Raw genomic sequence first — 19972 nt, 5'->3', positions numbered from 1 at the left:
TGATGCGCTCCTTGCTAGTCTTGCAGCAAATCAGCAGCATTCCAGATCAACTCTGGACCAAGCAAGCACTGCCTGGCGGCCAGCTCCCCTCCTGTAGTGCCTTTAGCAGGTGCGTTCCCTGCAAACCCAGTCTCCACTAACCATTCGTCACTGCATGAGAGAACTGGGTCTGATGGTCTTCTTCGAGGTCCTCCCATTCGGACAGTTTCAGTGCCCCAGGTCATCCAACTGACCATTTTCTCAATGCACTGTCTTGATCAAGAGATCCGACTGCCTCAACAGCTTTAACACTCCCTTTCTCTGGTGGCTAGAATCCTCACAGATCGATCTGGCCCACTCCTGTGACTCTGCACTGGCAGGTACTCGCCACGGATGCCAGCCTACTTAGCTGTGAGATGTGGGTACACTTCAGAAACTCACTGTGCAGGGCACTTGGACAGTACAGGAGTCTGGAACGGTCTTCGAACTTCAGGCCATTCTCCTGTCACTTCTGCACTTCGCACCCCAAATACCGAGTCTCCTTCCAGTTCCCGTACGTCTTCCTGCCCTTTCCATTGATACTACAGGATACGCGATCTTGTCAACCTGCTAGTCCACACTCCGTGGCTCCTCCCTCTTCAAGAAGATCATCTCTTATAGAGACCCCTCTTCCACCCGAGTTTGTCCACGTTTCGTTTAACGACGTGGCGGTTGAAGCCCGTCATGAGAGCCCATTTGTTTTGACGAACCCGTCATTCAAGCTAGGATGAAAGCTAGAAAGCCTTCCTCTTCTTGAATTTACCATTGTGCCTGGAAGACATTCTACCTGTGATGCAAATACCACAATTTCCATCTTATGCGCTTCCTCCAGGAAGGGCTGGACATGGGCTTGACCCTCAGTTCCTTCAAAAGTGAGGCATCAGTGTTATCAATTCCTTTCCAATGCCTTTTAATAGGTGATGCCCAAGAGACATTGTACCAACTCTCATTTGCATACTAAATTTCCCAGGGGGACATGCTTGGCCTTATAAGTCTCCATAAGGGAAAACTATATACCCCTCATGACCTTGGTTGTGTGTGCAGCACAAGCCTCATGCAGTAGTATACGTTGGACACAAGACAAACCTACCTTCTTTAGACTCTTGTAGATCTCTCGGCTGAACAAAGTCAGGCTTCACGTTTTCAAACCACCAGAAAAGCTCAGCGATAAAAACCATTATATTCGGCTAAAAAACAAACAAACAAAAGTAATGACTCCAAATATACTTGCAGTTTCCTAAGTTTGTTTTTTTTACCTTCATATAAGCAGCCTACCTTGAGAACTAATGAAGCGTATAACATATCCTCCAGGGTCAGATAAAAACACTTATTTAAATACTCGCTGGAGAATTCCTTTAGAAGCTGGATGTTGTACAGGCTGTCAGCAAGGGATGGCACTTCCTTTAAACAGATGTCTGTGGGAGAGAAAACAGCCGTGTCAGAGGACTGCAGAACGCAGATACAGCCCTAGAAGGAAGATTAGCTCCAAATCTGGACGGAGGAAACTAAAATATAGAACATTCACACATACATATATATATATAACAAAGCATGCGGAAATAGAAGAACAGGTGAACCCCACATCTCAACAGTTTTAGGTGTTGTGTTTCCAGTACATGGCATACCATCCAACTTCATCAGTTCTGGGCAGTAGAAGTGTATAACCGTCAGAAGGGCGGCCCCATCGCTAATATCTTTCATTAGGTCTTCTAGCAATGGGAAGAAGGGGAGCTGTCTATTTGATGGGTGATCACGACGGTAACGTACCTAAAATACAAATGTGAAGCTTTAGCACACGGGATCAATACAATTGATTTTCTTGTACCACAATCAGATGAACACGAAAAAAAGCAAACTTTACATGTTCAACGACTACAACTAAAGAAAAAAAGTACAGAAGCGGGTGGACTGCGCTGCTAGTGATGGAAAGTATCAAATATCCACACTGTAAGAACACTACAGTAGTAACCACAACTACCAACACAACAGGCGGGAGGATCACTAGACAGGATCTCACTCGAGAGAGAAGTCACAGGACACAAATATCTTGTGGGGGTTGCTAAACTGATATTTCTCAATGATCTTTATTAAATGGCTTGTTCGGTGTACACCCCATTAGAGAGCTCATATTAAACTAGAAGGTTTCCTGATTTAGAATCGTCCTCTCTTAACCAGAGTAGAGAGCGGCTTTAAAGAGCGTCTCCCGCACTGGAGGGCTACTTTGTGTTACGGACCGCACCCCGATTCTAATGAGTACTGTGTAATGCTTCATCTCTCCTGTGGAGGCACTACAGGGAAAGTGAACACTTATAACTGATCGCTGGAGGTCCCAGAGGGGGACACCAAGGTTAAAGCAGGGAACCCCTTTGAGGGAAAACCTGTTGTATTCCCCTTGATATAATTCTGGAGCAACTTTTCTGAAATCTGTGCTTTGTGCCTTTCCTCCGTTATTCCTCCTAGAAATTTATAAATAGACAAGTGGGCGTGTCCCTACTTAGTCTGACCTTGTTCAATCAGTACGGACTGTAGGGATACACACCTTTGACAAGGTGAATGGTAACACCCAGTTGTCTATTATTCCTCCTGGAGATTTGTGAAAAAAATGGAGGAGTTGGAAACGAAGCATTTTCTAGAACAGACAAGTCAGGGGTGGCGACAGATCCCGAGGCCTCAGTTCCTTCTCAATGCACCGTTACAGCGAGCAGTTTGAATGAAGTGGCGGTTACTCTTGTGCCCTGGCGGGCCATTCAATGTCTATAGTACTGATGGAAACTGCCAAGCACCGTACTACATATGTGACCACCACTCCATTCAGAGTCCTCCTCACTGATCGTGCAACGAGGTGAAGCAGGAGACTCAGGACCGCAGATTCTAATAAGCAGACATTGACCACCTATCCTGAGAAGGAGATCATGGAGGGTCTTTTGTAAATGCACACGCTGGCCTCATTAGTGTTGTCGCTGTCTACTGCGATGCGAATGTGGTCATGTATCTACAACAGGTAACAAAACTGCAGGTAGAGCGGCAAAACGAGCCCTCGGACACAGAGGTCCATCAAAAACATTGGCATCTGCTGTTAATTATCATGCCACTGATTACGGTGTTCTTACTAGCCAACCGCTAACAGTAGATGGGGAGATTCTGGTTATGTGTAGAAAACTGGCCCATGGCTGCAAAACGGGCACAAAAGAGCTCTTCAATAATCCAAATAGGTTGCCTCGCAGAAACCAATTATCGTTTATTCCTACAAACCTAATAATCCCGTCTGCAGGCAGATGTTTAAAGAGTAACTGCACTTGTCAAAAGATTTTGATTAGGGGGGTCTTCATGCTGATCACTGAAATGAAGGGACTGCAGAGCTCACCCAAGCGCTGCGCCCCTTCGGTTGTCTCTGTCCCTTGGCAGCTCCTTACAGAAGCTGAAGACGGGTGCAGAGAGACCTAGGTGTTCATACTCAGCTGCAGGGAAGAGCCAACAGACAGCTGAAGTGATGAGTGGAGGTCTCAGCAGCAGGACCCGTCTGACAGGTTAATAGTTTTTGAAAAGTGCAGATATTCTTTAAAGACGTTGTACCCAAATTCTCACATCACCTTCTCAAAATTAAATGCACCAGCAGATCACAGTGTCTCCAGGACACTTAGATCTAGTAATAAGTGGTGCCCCCATCCCGAGGAGTAAGCAGTCATGTAATAAATGGTGGCAGGGTACAACACAAGTTGCTATTGGAGATCTTGCACCCATGTATGAGCACACGGGGTAATCCAATGCGGATATTTACAAGTGGATTCCACCTCTAAAAGTCGTGGCAGAAATCCATAGCCGACCTTCAGATTTCTGCTGCAGCTATGCAAATCTAGGTCCGCTGATCCACGCGTGGATTTAGTACTTTGATGGGCAAATTTGCGCTTAGAACGCCCCATGCAGAAATGGCGCATGTGAATCACTTTATCTGCATGAAGATTTGAAAAGCACAGATTACGGTGCAGATTGCCATTGAACAGGATGCGTATCTGCCACGGAATCGGAGCAGATACCACGGCACAACATCCTTGTGGACAGACCCTGAGGGGATATAAGAAGTGGTGAAGGGTCTATATTTACATTATTTTAAGGGGGTATTCTGAGTTATTTCATATAGTTTGGGGCGGGAGGAGTGTATTGTGTTTCGGCTTTTCATGTGCGACTCCCTCGCTGCCTCCAATGTTAGGGCTACCCAGAAAACCCTTCTAATAACACCATTTAATAATTCAATAAAGATCAATGACAAAGAAAGAAAACATTTAAAAAACTCCCACAAAATACTTCTAAAAAGTTCTATATCCATTCCTCTACCAATACATGAGAGTTTAACAAGAAAATGCAGGGAAAACAGGCAATTAAACTCCTACTCGCCATACATCATCCTATACAATGAGTTAGTAAGCTGGCCAGGGGGGCCAAATACTGAAAATGTCCAAGTTGGTGCAAACATTTTCAGGGTTATATAAAGTTCTCTATGTAACGCACGCCATAAGGGGAGGGAACAACTAAAAAGGTGGAGCTGATCGTTATCCCACAAGTCAGATCTGCTAGTTATGAAAAGGTTATATATACTATACCACTCGTGCATACTCCACAGGTTCCAGCATGCAATGAGCTAGTGCATGCATTAGATCAGGCTTACAGACACGGATGGGACAGAAAGAACAAACGGTTAATGCACAAAGGATGGTTAGATGTGAAATCAGTCACAGAGAAAGACAGACGGACAAAAGCACAGAGTCATGGGCAATGCCGGGTAGTTTCTCTTCCTCGTGTGGATATTACGTACATATACAGCTACGTAAACGCCAGCAATATCTGGGCTGTTTGGGGGTAATTGGTTTTTTTTTCTGGGAAGGGGCTGCTTTGTCGTTCTGCTTCCTACTTGGCGGCAGACGTGGAGTATGAAGAAGCTGACTAGAGTTACGCTACAATGAGAGAGTGTGCCATGGTTGGATGGATGAGGATTTACAGAGAGGGACTTCACTTACAGGTACTAACTTCCAATACCATTTTGAAGGAGACTTTTCAGGAGACAAGGAAAACAAGTTAGGCAGAAGAAAGGAAAGTCTTGCAGTTTAAGAAAAAAATAAATAAAAGTATTGCAAAATACATAATATTCCGCTTGAACCCTTGTAACCAGAACTTTCCATTCTTTACCACTTTTGGTCTAAACCAAATCTGAGCATAAAAGATTACTTTAAAGGGCCACTCCGGTGATTTTATTTACCCCCCCCCCCCCTATTCATTATGTAGCTATCCCCCCAGTATATAGAAGTGAGCTAGTGTTACCTCAGTTGGTTATTCCTTATTCCAAACTCTCGGCCTCTTTTTCCTCAGATGGTCATGTGATCACAGTTCTGACCAGCTCAGATGGGGTTATGTATTCAGTAAGGCCGGGAGCGCACTACCGTGTGTCGGCCTGGGTTTTGCGTTCATCATACAGAAGTGCGTCCTGGCCTGGTCACGGGTCTCCTCACCTAAACTCCAAGCATTATATGAATGTATGATGCTTGGAGTCCAGCTCAGGAGATCTGTGGTCAGGCCATAGCGCACTTCCATATTACAGAAGCAAAAATGCACGCCAACACAGTTGTCTGCTCCTGGCAATGTCTTGGGGCTCACTCACACGGGCGGATGTTGTCTGGGTATTACGCACGTATTTTTATTTAAGTTTTTTTAAATGGGCATAATAATCGGCACACATGTAACATGCGTATTCACAGAGCATTTATTCACCCATTGACTATTACACAATAAGGTTGTGCCGCGGTTTTTTTTTTTTCATGCCCATATTGGGGAAACACAAGTCTGAACGGCCCAATGTAAATCAATGGACTTTTAGCAATGCACAATATGCACGTGTAATACCCAGGCTAAAAATGCTTGTGTGAGCGAGCCCTTAGTCTGTTTGACTACATGCACACGAGCGTGAAACTCAAACGAATATATATATATATATTTGCTGCATGTCCAATTTCTTGGCGTTCCTCGGAATGCATTGCCCATTGTTTTCAATGGGACCTTAAAGACATTGCATGGCTCCCGCATGCCGTGCAATGTGTATGCAAGTGATATGAGGGTTCCCACTGAGGAGCACAAAACAAGCGCCCGGAGGATTGCGATCTCCCAGAAACGATGCAAAGAGCTTTTCCTGAAAAACACCTTGCACCAGTGAGTAATACGCACGTTAACAAGCACATTGGGCCAAGTTTCTCAGCACGATATTGTTCTAGTCCGTGTAGATGTGTGCTGTTGCATGGACCCTACCCCAGAAACCGCTTAGAGGTGGTAGTGGGGGCAGGCCCTCCTATCAGAGGGCTCATTCACTCAGGCGTATTTTCCATCCATATTACGCATATACTTTTTACATGTGTAATACGGACAACATAAACCCCAATAATTTGCATTGGATTATTCAAAAGCGCCTATTATCCGGGGGGGAAAAAAAAAGTTGTAGCATGTCATAATTTGGTCCATAAAGAATGAACTGAAATGGTCAGTGAATACACTGCTTGGAACTATGGCATTTGACCGCAATTTCAAACAGCATTTTTGGACATGTCACAGCACTTGACCTCTTTTTAACGCACCCCCCCCCCCCCAAAAAAAAACAACGCAGAAAAAAAGAATAAAACTACGCTTGAAAAGTCTCAGTATTAAAAACTCTGCATTTCAGCGCAGGTCTGAGAAGCCCCAATAAAATCAATGGGAGCATTGTACCACGGTTAGCATGGCGCTCGGGACGCCGCGCTAATCCCGGTAAAAAGCAGTGTGTGCGAGAGTAGCCTTACTGTTGATGGTAGCACAGCTCTCCCTCAGCTGTATACTTGTGCTCTGTACTCTATTTAGGTGAATATAGAATAATTAAACTGTCCCCTCCAACAGGCAAAACTGGTGTATCCGCTAGATAATGCATCATGGGATAGATGTGAAAGGAAACCCAAAATCCCTTATCAAGATGGTGCCTGATAAGTATCAGACAGGAGGCTGCACTGCATGGAAGTGGCTGCAATACACAGTGGAGACCTCCATAGTGTGACAGGCAATCAGGTGAGGGGGAGCAGAGATGGCAGAGTGTGTTTTCACCAGAGTGGCCCTTTAAGCAATGTGAATAAGTAACGATAACAAGCTTCCTTTCCTTTATGCTCCTTATCCATTTCCATATGTACAGGGTCATATCTAACCCTTCTGGCTGCAGAGCTGATAAGAACAGAGGCAGATAAAGACAACCAGCGCCAACATTCCCTCATAAAGCAGTGTGTGCATTAAATTAGCAGATTATAAAGGGTGGAAAACAAGCGCAAACCTCAGATTAGTACATTATAACTTCATTTTAGTTAACAAGACATTGCTGGTGAGTGCAGCAAATAATGCAGTGGTCATAGCATGCAGCTGCTCCACGACTGGCTACATCCAACTGGTCCAAGTAATCTTATATACTGGGTAGATGGGATCTGTAGAGCTCTAGTTCCCAGCAAATCCTTTATACATGTTATCATCAATAATGACCCATATCATTAAAGTAGTTGCAGAAGTTAAAAATTACAATTCGTGCTCCCCATGACAAAACGCAATGAAACATCCCATATTGACCTCTCCCAGCTCTCCGGCTCCATTCTCCATACAGGGTCTGTGTTGACAGCTAGCAGTCAGCCCATTGACAGGACGCCACAGGCTGCGGCAGCCGATCACATCCCATGCACGGGTCAACCGCATCCTATCCACAAAGCCTTGTAGGGAGATAAGAGCAACGACGCTGGAGCTGCAGTAAGCCAGGAGAGGAGAGTATAGGAGGTTTTATTACATTTTCTCATAGGGAGCACTAACTTTACAAAAATTAAAAAATTGTAAGTGACAACCCCTTTAAGGAGCCATCTGGGATCAATGACCCAGGAGCTGAAGACAACTGCTGCCAGGGGCCTGTCCATCATAGTATACAAGCAAATATACAGCATACATTGGTCTAACATACAGTCAATACACGGTAAATAGTACTCAGCTGAAGGTTAAAGGGGTTGTTGTCCAGATGCAAATTACTGATGAGACTATTCTGCAAGATAAATCATCAATAGTAGATCAGCAGGGGTCTGCCGCCCTGAATCGCTAGCGTTCACCCATTTTCCGGGCGAGTGCGCTCGTGCACGGAACGGATGTTTGCAGGAAGCAGACAGCTCTGTTCCCATTGCAGTGGCCAGGTTTGGTATTGGAGGCCAAGTAGCCAGTGACTTGAATAGAAACTTTGCCTGTAATAACAAGTGGCCACTGCAATGGGGACAGGCTACCTGCTTCCTGCAAGCATCAGCACAGCAGCCAGGCAAACAGCTGATCGGCAGGGGTCCTGCGCAGCAGACCCCCACCCATCAACTAGTGATGGTTTATCTTGCAGATAGGCACATCCATAGTTTCGAACTGAACAACGCCTTTAATCATCATCGAATACTTTACACCGAGTCTGGACAGTGATTTGACGACACACTGGACTTATTTCAAATATGGTATACACAGGAGATCACTTTTCTGAGAGGGAGAAGCAGCATTTATTCACTTGATACTGTATCTCTATTATCCGGGCTATATCAGTAGGTCGCATCCTCATCGCAATTGCAGCCCATGAAGCTTCAATTTATTAAACGGCTTACCGCCTTTACCCACTAAGGGGTTATAGGTGAGAAAATCATAAGCTTATCTGACACTGAGCAATAAATACTATATCTGCAACTCAACACTATTTAAGACAGTATCTGGAACGTCTGGCTCTCCAACGGTTGTAAAACTACAATTCCCGGCATGTCCCAAGAGCTGCTGGCTGGAAGTTGTAGTCTCACAGCAGCTGGAGAGATTATAGACCAGAGATATAAACCTTTATTACCGGGAATGACACTAGTGCAGCAAGATTGCACTTGGTGCACAGTAGTACCAGGACTGTCAGCTAGGGGGCAGCTGGTTACACCTGATCTGCACCATATACAAGGACATACTGACTGCTTGACAATTTTCCTTCCCGTGTACATGAAGGTGGCGTTAATACCTTTTGATGACTTGGGCTCTCGATTATCTGCTGTTTTAACCTGTGCTCTTTCTCCAGAATCTCCCTCATTTTCGTGTTCACCTGAAATACATAAACATATCAATCATTAGGGCATCTGGTGACGCATCAGCAGCTCTATACCATTAGACATACGCTTCTTCCCACAGGCTAAATCACATCCTCATCAGATATGGAGAAGCAGCAACATGGGAACAAGGAGAAGATGTAAGACCCGACAAAAGCACCAACCCCAAGTACACAAGTGCTCGGACCCCCTACCTTATTGATCCAGAAAACCATGGCGTCCTCGAGGTCGTACGGAAGCTCTTTGGAGGCACTGAATGTAGAGAAGCGCTTGACACTTGAAACCACCTTTTCAATGCTCATCATCTCCACAGTATATGCCATCATCAGCGCATCAATCATAGACATGTGTGCACTCTTCAAATACACAAAGCAAACACAACATTGTTAAACGGGTCATGTGTCCTGTTCCTGAGAAATGTACAAGAACACTTACTAGAGTCAGAGGAAACTTCAAAAGCATTTTTTTCAAAGAGCAATTGCATGTGCGATGCATCTCAGTATGTTGGTGCTTATAGCACTGTAGGCTAATAAAACCTTTGTGCAAAAAAATAAATAAACTGAAAAACACACATCATACAAAGTCCCTACAGGAAAAAAAATGCACTTATCTGCTTTTTTGCATTGAGTTTTCCTTTATATGCATTGAGAAAGCCCTACACTTCGTTTGCAGCCTTCTCCTATATTCAGGTTTCTGGCTGGGGGGGCGTTCCCAGCACTGATCAAGCTGGTCTCTCATGAGCATGCACAAACTCGGCTCCCCGCTTCCCTCTCATCTTTCAGAGGCCATGTAGCATAACCACGCACACTCAGTACTACACTTCTATCTCTTCACCCTTACTGAGTAGCTGCTGGACTGTTCCCCCGCACTGCTGATAAAAGCAGAAAATTTACTCCGAGCAGAGAAAGCTACTATTACAGATGGCTGTAATTTGCTCTGTCATCCTGATCACCTCCACCATCCCCAGACACTGTCATACAGCCCTCTGCAATAGTAGCTTTCTCTGCTCGGTCATCCTGATCACCTCCACCATCCCCAGACACTGTCATATAGTCCTCTGTAATAGTATCTTTCTCTGCTCCGTCCTACTGATCACCTCCACCATCCCCAGACACTGTCATATAGTCCTCTGTAATAGTCTCTTTCTCTGCTCCGTCCTACTGATCACCTCCACCATCCCCAGGCACGGTCATACAGCCCTCTGCAATAGTAGCTTTCTCTGCTCAGTCCTACTGATCACCTCCACCATCCCCAGACACTGTCACACAGTCCCCTGTAACAGCTCCGTGGAGAGGCAATGAATGCACCTTCACAACAGAGGAGCAAGCTAGGGGGAGAGCTGTCAGTGTAGTCTGCCTGGATCTGCACAGGATGAGTATGGTGATCATAGCTTATCTATGGACACAGGTAAGATGCCAAGTTCTACTTTGACTGGAATTGCACTTTATACTCATTAGTGTCCTTGTTGGCCATGGAATCCTCCCATTTATATGGCCTTTCAGCGCATACAAATATTAGCAGGGTCCCCCCCCCTCCCTGTATCAGGACAGAGAGCAGTTCAGCAAGATCTTCTGTCTTCTGCTGTTACAGGACGACTATTCATGTGAATGGCTTTCGTCTAATGCTACATTTCCCCTAGAGTGGCCGTTTCAGAGAAAAGGGTCAGGCAGGATGTGATTTCCCACCTCAATCAGCTGTTTGTCAGGGTGCTGAAAATGGACTGGGGGCGATCAGCTGATCACACCGACCTCACATTTTTAGAGGCCTAGTGCATCATGCGATTAAATCGCTTATCGTCACCGCTTTTGTTTTTTGGATATCTCTGGTTCACGGTCTCGTTTATCATTGTTAGCTGATGTCGACATTTATACCATATGCTGTGGATAAATCATACGTCAGAGGGTGAAATCCCTAATACAAAACCAGAAGTGCAACAGAAGGTCTCAATCCCATTGATTTCAAATGGGAGTGAAGCCTTTAATCCACTCCTGGTTTCAACCCCAATGACATCCGGCCACTTCTGCACGGACATCGGGCTGGAGAATCAGCTGATCGGTGGGGGTTCCTGAGTGGCGGACCCATGATGATCAACTATTGAGGAGCTATCCTAAGGTTAGGTCATCAATAATACATGCACAGAAGACCTCTAAGGTTCCCATAAGGCCCAATGTGGACAAACCTGTAAGCAAGAGCAGCTGCAACAGCGAATAGGAATATGGAAAAGAAATCTAACGTAAACACATTAACAGCGACAAGAGGAGGAACCGGACACATCTGGATGTGGCAATAAACCGGCTTTGCATCTTTACTTGGGCAGGACAAGGCGATCCCTCTGATCACTTGGGGAGTATAGAAAACACCCACATGTCACAACTGCAGCACGAGAAGGCGTTTTACTAGAAAGCTGATGAACTGGTCATGTGGCTGCATAACAAAACTGCGCCATACATGGTCAACACAACCAGCATGTTCAGCCTTATAAGGACTAGATCACAAAAATGTGTTTGTATTAATTAAAACCAGATAGTGAAACGGATTTCCATTTTTCTAAATCTGTTTTTATTTTCTGAGTGTAGAGCTGTTTATTCGGTTGTCTGTAGCAGACTATGGGGGCGGCCATCTTTCCTCAGCTACATTTAACAGTATTAAGGGCATTTAGAGATATGCTTTACAGCAGCCTCATGGGCCATTCACACAACAGACAGGTGGCGACCCAGTCACTTGTATAGGACATTGGTCTGGACATGCTCTGTAACCCGGGCAGGGAGGGGGAGGAGATGGTCACGGCTTATAACCATTGTGAATGATGGATCCTGTGTAATTCTACATATAGGTGTCACCTTTCAGTGTAATCCTGCCTGTGTTATGGGCCATTATACTGGACAAATCCATCGCTGACTAAGGCCTCCTTCCCACGAGCGTGACGGGCTCCGCCGCGTAATATTCCGCAGTGAAGCCCGTCACGGCGCCCCCCAGAGACCCCATACTTACCAGCGGAAGATAGCGCGGCTGTAGGCAGGGAAGCGTTTTTTCACGCTATCTTCCGCTGGTTGCAGCGGGAGATAGCGTGAACGGACGGCTTCCATTGACTGCATTGGAAGCCGTCAGCGCGTACACCCGCAGCAAATAGAACATGCTGCGGGTGAGGACGGGAGATTTCACGGTGCGTAATTCCGCGGTGGAATTACGCATCGTGAGCATTGTGCTATTAGGTTCAATAGAACCGAATAGCAGGGGGCAACGCAGCGGATTATTGCCGCGGATTTACACGGCGTAAATCCGTTCGTGGGAAGGCCTTAGTGTCAGCATAAAAACCAACGCTGGATTGCAGGCTCATCATTCAGTGTAAACGTTGAGCGCTTCACATAGGTGAAGCACTGAGCATGAAGCCAGCGATCCAGCGGTAAAGTCTGTCAGTGTGAACTCTCTGCACGAGCGCAGATGACCTTAGTGGTGACGTCAGCACTCGGACAGTCATTTACCCGAATGTCGTCCTGTGAAAAATGCACATTAATGAGAGGACGGCTGCAAAGTTTTCTCTACAGATCAGAAAGTGATAGACTAGTATTAGGCTGTGTGTAAAAAAAAAAAAATCTTAAAAAAAGATGTTTAAACACAAAATTGTGATTTATATAATAGGTCATTTTCTGATGCCATTGTCCCTTTTAGGAGGCCATACAGAGAACATTGGCTGAACCAACAGACTTTCTAGGCCATGTTCACACAAGACTGATGCGTTGCGTTTTCGATTTCTGTTCAATGACAGTTCAGTAAAGTAAAACGAAGGAACAAGGCAAATTTACATGTGGATCCACACTAAAACCCGCAATGCAACCGACCCTCATGGAAACGTGTGGATTTGGCTTTTATATTTCCTCCACGATAAGTTCTGCAGAAAAAGCCACTTATTTGCATTTTTTCTGCGACATTAAAAATCCGCTCTGCAAGCACGGCTATGCAACGGATATTTTCTGCTGCGTGTAAACGGAAAAGAAAAAAAAACAAAAAACACTAAAACTCATTCAGTTAGCAAAGATTTCAAAACGCTGTGGATTGTACGCTGGAAATTCCAGTGCATCCGTCCCATGTGAACACAGCCTTAGTATGGTGATGTCCCAACATCCCACGACAGCAAATGTCAGGGGAGGAAGGGTTGGGCATGCTGGATTTCTACATTCCTGATCCTTTGTCCTCTCAAGGGAGATAAGCTGCAGGCAGAAGATTAATCCAGTCTCCCTGTTGACGACACATGAACACTCAGGTACAAGGATGTGGCCATCAGCTATTCCTCCTAACACGAGTCTACACCAACAGTCACCCAAGGGGTAAGACCACCATGACCAGCCCAAGGGAGCTTCCTTACTGTGGAGCCTTTACCCCCACCTCCTTACAAGCAGCCTGGTGCAGGGGTCGGTATTACTACTTCTAACCCAGCAAGAGAAACCAAGTAATTTTGTAGCTATGATACATTTTAATGGCTAACAAAAGTACATGATACTATAGCGAGCTTTCGGGTCTTCAATCGACCCTTCATCCTTTGCCTGATGAAGGGTCGTTAGAAGACCCGAAAGCTTGCTATGTATTTTTGTTAGCCATTAAAAAGGTATATCTACAAGATGACTTGGTTTCTCTTACTGGGAACAATCACATTTTGCTCTACTGGTTAACATGGTATCAAACCTTTTCATCCTACTTCTAGCCCAACAGGCAGACTGTGACTGCTGACAGTATTATCAGCCCCCATGCAGCACAGATAAGATGGTAGCTCCACTTAAATTCTACCCTACTCCACGTTTATATTTTTGCCCATAGAAGTCAGTACGCTGGTCGCAGGACGGTAAAGATACTCAGAGCCTGCCAGCTGAATGGTTTGGAAAGGACACCCATCCTCTGGTGCCAGAAATGTGTCAGGAAGGTTGTCATTCCATTCTCCGCACTTGTCCTGGCAACTCACAGACTGTATACCACTCCGGAGGGGGAGACATCCACACCCCGCCTGAGGCCCGACAGAAACCAAAGTTTCCAGTAGAGCAGCAGAGAGGCCCCCTGCAGGAGCCCCCACGCCCCGCTATTACTTCTTTCTGATATACCAAGTCTGTACAGTCTAGCGGTCCTTTTACCCGGTTTACAGTTGTCGCTCTGTGCTTTCACATAGGGGTGCGCCAGAGTTTGCTCTGACGGTCCGCCTCCATTCACCGTACACATGCAGTCGTTCATAGATGAATGACTGCAATTCACACTGGCCGATCATTGTGTAATTTTTATGCCTGCATAAACTGAACAAATTATCGTTCGTTGCTCCGTCGCTGCCGTCATTTACACGGAACAATTAGCATTCAGATTCCCGCAATCCAGCGAGAATCTCAACCCTTAACAGTCAGTGTAAAAGGGCCCATAGCGCCATTCACAGGACCTGATGTCACACTATATGCTTGTGTTTTAGGTTTTTCCCAACACCGGACTTGCACAGAAACATCCTCAGCATCAACCACTTCGCCTTAAAGGCACCTTTACACGCTATAGCGGTCAGACGCATAAACGCATGACAGCCATTCCAGCGACTATCACAGGAGCAATAGTCATTCTATTACTATAGGCAGAGCGGCCCCAGAGATCTCTTCTGGCCTCCATTCACAGCAAGCAGGCAGTTGTGCTGATATTGAATGACTCCTGTTTACACGGAGTGAGAAGTCGCTCAGTAGTTCTGTTTCAGCTCACGGAAAAGGAATGACTAGCGACTAGTGAGCAACTTCTCGCTCAATGCCCTGTCGGGGGGCCCTATGTACACGGCCGACAGTCACCCATAAAACGCTCGTTTGAGCAATTAGTCTGGCAACTATTAGGCCATGTAACTGTACCTTTAGTAAAGGCAGCAGCTCTTGTAACGGGAGCATTTTTCAAAGCAGTGTTTTCAGCCTTGTGTTAGCAGCCCTGCTGAAATGAATGGGAGCCTTGAACAGCGCTGAAAACGCAGCACTAAACGCTGTACAAAACCGCCTGTGTGAGAGGCCTTACTCAAACGACGAATCAGTCAGTATTGGGGCCAATGAGTTGGAGACGCTCAGCTTTTAGAGAACTGTTCTATAAAACAATCGCTCCTCAAATTAATCTCCTTATTCTGCATTAAGGATGCCCTCTGGGCCATATTTACTGGGCTGCGCTGCCATCCACGTGCGGTCCTGTCAATACAATCCGTAAAACTGTATGCACAATACAAAACAAGAACTATAATCCCATCTTCTCATACAGACCATTTTGATTGGCGCACAGCTGAGGTCTCCTTCAGACACCGGAACATCTTCGCTCTCCATGACGTAAATGCCCTTCTGTGACAAAGCCTCGATCACGGACTGGTGCCCCTGCAATGCCGCCACCTGGTCCCCCTTGAGGATGAGGCTGCAGGAGCGGCAGTACAGCTCGCTGGAGAGTAGCAGCTTGATGACGGGCGGTTTAATGTGCTCCTGCTCATACTGGTCTATATAAAAGGGGTCCTTCAGCTCCTCCGGAACATTGTCTGAAACAAAGGGAACACAGAGGAGATTAATACGCATCTAATGATCTGATCAAACTAAGCACAAATCATATTATCCCATTAGAAATTCAATTAGCGCTTAGTCGTAAATTGACATGATTTCTTCTTTACTACATCGCAGGGAAATAAAGCGGTTGTTAGCGACACACACGACAGAACAAAAAGGAGATTCACAAGCTTATCGTAAGGGAGGACACAAGTGGAGAAAGGTTCCATTCATCAATTATGAAGCGTTTATCTGGAGTCAAAGACATTTTCAGCCGCAGATGAAGACCGATAATGGAGATTACTACGTTACATGCACGGCCTTTCCCTCATTGCAAAACTGTCAACGGACTGTCCATCTTCAGAACGGTCACCTCAACTCCTCTTCATAGTAAAGGCTTATAGAAATATAGTCTTGGAGAAGTCATACAAAGTCTACAATAAGACAATACACATTCACGCACATGACTGGGGGTGGAAAGAAACCAATATGACAGCTTACTTCTAGAAACAGCACCATCTTTGTAGAATTTCATACAACCGCTATAACCGTATAAGGGTGGTCTCACATAGGCATTGGGGGTTCCACTTCTCTGCTCCGTTCAGGGAGCAGGAAAAAAGAATCCCTGTGGCCAAGCGGCTCAGTCTCAGGACGGAACCAAACAGCGCAGAACGGACTTCATTGACTATAATGGGGTCCATTCGCTTACCGGCTTTTTGCCAGATCTGCGATGGAACCTCCAACACAGATGTGAAACTACCCTAATATAGCCCCGTCATTTATAAAGTGACGGTATATCACTTCAAAATAGCATTACTTTAGGATTCGTGGCAGCCTGACTTTTGGGACCTCCACCAATTACATGAATAGAGGGCTACAATGCCAATTTAGCACTGCGACCCCTTCTAAGATTCCCCAACACCGTGATACCCCCAGCCACCCAGCTGTGCAGAGAATTCTGGGTGGTCTCATTCACCTGAATGGAGCGGTGCTGCAGACCCCCCTACATAACAGGTGGCTGCGGTGCCACAGTGCAAAGTTGGAAAAAAAAAAAAAAAGGGCAGCATTAAATCAGAGCTGTGTCCCCCTAATCTCAGGATTGGTGGTCTGGAGGAAGAGGGGGGTGTTGGGAAGTCTCCATCACTTTAGAATATGGGAATACCATTTTAAAATACCATGGTAGGAGAAATAGCCAGTCATACCGGTTTTGTAGCCAAGGCTCATTGGAACCAATAAATACAATGAGTGGCGGTTACGTTGATGAGCTGGTCAGCTTACACATGACAGCCAGCCTCAAAAAGGCGAGCAGCGGTGTAAAGCATGATGGAGAAACCTTGCAGCAGTCAGTATATTTGTCTAAACTTGGCTCTCTGAGAAGAGAACGCTCAGGGGGACCAAATGCTCAAGTCCTGCTGTCCCTCCATTGTAAAACCCCCCAAATCACATCTAAAGTATAGAAACCTACATCCACAGCGGCAGAGCACATTGTAGAAGTGGCAAGTAATATGCCAGCAGGATATGAAGTACACAGGTTATGGAATGCCTGATATCACCACACTGGGGAGATAACATACCCAAGTATCACACAAACAGGTTTTACAGGTTACACACAAGTCACGGCAACAAAACAAGAGATTTACTGACCATCGTCATCATCACTTCTGGCTGCCAAGCTCCAGCAAAACAGGGAGAAAACGACGGCTACAGAAGAGATGGATTCTGGGAGATCCTATTATTTTACGCTTTACAGAAGTATTAACAAGGTCCTGTTCACAGTCCTGAATACTCCGTAACCCCTTTCTGAAGGCCAATACACTGTTTTACTGACCTCATTAACGAACTTTAAAAGCATGCAAATACATCTTTCTAAGTCACAAAGACCGCGTGCCGCTAAACATCTGCAGCTCGGCTTTTTTGGTTGCAAACAAGGCAAACCCACGGCAAAAATGCAGGTTATTTCCAATGTGGTTTTTAGTACATCCATGCCACCTCTGGTGAACGACCCCCATGTGCATTTACTACAAGACACCGATCAGCGCGCGCTAACACACACCTGTACTCCACAACACGCAGCCTATTAGATTCATGGCCAAAAGCCCCCCGGTCCATCCAGTCGGCCCATAGAGTTTCCTTTTCTCTTCGGATAGATACCCCTTTAGCCCAGGCTTACATTCATTTAAGGTTACATTTTCCAACCCCGTCTGCTGAAGTCTGCTCCAAGCATCTACTACTCTTTCAGTAATAGATTTTCTGATCTCATATTGTCCCTCTTGTTCTCATGTTTAGTTTCTTCCCTCCTGAACTCTCTTCAAACCTCTAACATGTGGAGGTTTTGATCACATCCCCCTTTCCCTTCTCTCCTCTAGGCTGTACAAGTTGACTTCTTCAAAAGGGGTTCTTTTACAAAAGATATGGTTTCTCGTTAAACCCATAATTAACATTTTTTGTATTTATATTATGAAAAGATTTTGTATTTTAGAACTAATGTTACAATAGCGCCACCTGCTGTTTTATCGAAGAGCCTTTCCGTGTCCAGTCCACCTCAGTAACTGCTCCAAGGTGGTCACACACGCTCAGTCCTGTTGCACTAACGCCATCTCCTTAGCACTTGGGATTAGCTGGGATGACTGTCAGGCACTGAAGCGCCCAACAATCTTTCCGAGTACAAGAGCCCTTACTGCCGTTCAGTATATCTCCTGACATCAAAGACGCAGCAGCTCCAGAAGTAGTCGCTCAGCACACCAGGGGACCCTCTGCATACCCAGTAGAGAAGAGAGAAGACAGACGGGGTGGGTAGATTATTTATCGGGGTGGACAGAGACAGCAGGTTACTCTGATATTAGTCCCCGCATATCTGGGGATGGAGACAGCAGGCGATGCTTTGTGTTTTGCACTCAAGACCCTCCACAATGTTTGCCGCTCATCTTTGGATCCGTTCTATTGTCCTTTTGTAGTCGAAGTCCCCAGAGCGGACCACAGTATTCCAGATGAGTAAAGAAAACAGCAAGCAGCGCTCCTTTGTAAAGGTTTGTGGGAAAAGATGGCAATCCATACAGACTGGAATCCGCAGGCCGGAAATCCTGGTACAACTCCTTTAACCCCTTGAGTGGCGGGTTTCCTACCACCCTGTCGTGCCCACCAGGGCAGGTTTTTTAAAATGGTCTAATCATTGAATTTCAACTAATTTTGCAGTTGCGTCTCAAGAGCCATAACTTTTTCATTTTTCCATTGACATGGCCATATGAGGGCTTGTTTTTTGCGGGACAAGTTGTGATTTTTTAAACAGGGGGGAGGAAAAAAAGAAATGGGGAAAAAAGAAAAAAGGGGCCATGTCATTAAGGGGTTAAATAATGTATTAACTTCCTTCTCTGGGTCATTACGACGCACATGGATACCACATGTGTGATTGTATTTTTGATTTTTTACAAAGTAAAGAGAGACAAGTGTTTTTTTTATTTTTTTAATAATTTTTTTTACTTTTTTTTTTTTAATTTTTTAAAATTTTTTTATTTTTTTTTTGTCCCTTTAGGGGACTTCCACAGGGACCCATCAGGACCCCTGATCACATTCCAGGGGTCCGATGGTGACAGCCCTTTACATGCTGCAGTGACAGCCCTTTACATGCTGCAGTCACATAGACTGCAGCATGTAAAGGGTTAACACAGCAGAGATCGGAGGTTTTCTCTGATCTCTGCTGTAAGAGCTAGTACCTAGCTGTCCTCTGACAGCTAACAACCAGCTCTCCCTGCCACAGAGACCATCGGCTTGCTTCTGACAAGCCGATGGTCTCTATGGCAACCTGTAAACAAAGCAGGACATTGCCGACATGTCGGCAATATCTTCTGCTGGTTTTTCAAAGCCCTTGCTTTGTTCTCTGTGGGACTGTGCAGGCAGAGCACACTGTCACAGCTTGTGGCATTGTGCTCTGCAGCTCCCATAGTGATACATAGCCCGGAAATCTTCCGGGGTATATCACTATGGGCAGTGGAGCTCGTCACGGAACTTTTCCGGGCGTGCCACTCAAGGGGTTAAAAGGCTGATCCTCCGTGTCATGATTTCCAGGACCACCCCAAATAGTAGAACCAACAAAGCCGCCTCCCGTGTGGCTCACACATGGCTACTGGCATGAGACAACCGAGCAAAATAGAAGCACAAGAGAGAAAATTAAAGAGAAGCCTTCAGAGGCTGTAATTTATAACACACAAACATGGCTGCTTTGCAGACTCCTCCAATGACCACAGAGCGGCAGCCACCACGCTGTAAGCGCTCCGCCAGAAGCACTGGGCTACACTTAGACGT

The 19972-nt window shown here is 45.7% G+C and overlaps 1 protein-coding gene across 4 annotated transcripts in view; it reads right to left on the bottom strand.

The window, feature by feature from the left end:
* The window catches only part of CAMSAP1 (calmodulin regulated spectrin associated protein 1), a 47338-nt gene that overhangs the window by 15774 nt on the left and 11592 nt on the right, over positions 1–19972 (bottom strand). For 2 of the 4 annotated variants that reach the window (XM_066580369.1, XM_066580367.1), the window contains exons 3-9: positions 15407–15669; positions 9350–9511; positions 9071–9151; positions 5031–5063; positions 1644–1785; positions 1294–1433; positions 1109–1205 (exon numbers count right to left, since the gene is read on the bottom strand). In XM_066580369.1, the coding sequence (XP_066436466.1) occupies positions 1109–1205; positions 1294–1433; positions 1644–1785; positions 5031–5063; positions 9071–9151; positions 9350–9511; positions 15407–15669 (918 nt within the window). The remainder of the gene's footprint in view (positions 1–1108; positions 1206–1293; positions 1434–1643; positions 1786–5030; positions 5064–9070; positions 9152–9349; positions 9512–15406; positions 15670–19972) is intronic. The other 2 variants (XM_066580368.1, XM_066580370.1) reach the window with 1 other exon arrangement.

Source organism: Eleutherodactylus coqui, chromosome 10 (genome assembly GCF_035609145.1).
Source record: "Eleutherodactylus coqui strain aEleCoq1 chromosome 10, aEleCoq1.hap1, whole genome shotgun sequence".
Taxonomy (NCBI): domain Eukaryota; kingdom Metazoa; phylum Chordata; class Amphibia; order Anura; family Eleutherodactylidae; genus Eleutherodactylus; species Eleutherodactylus coqui.
Note: the sequence above shows the minus strand (reverse complement) of the source record. Positions and strands in the feature narration are given on the sequence as shown.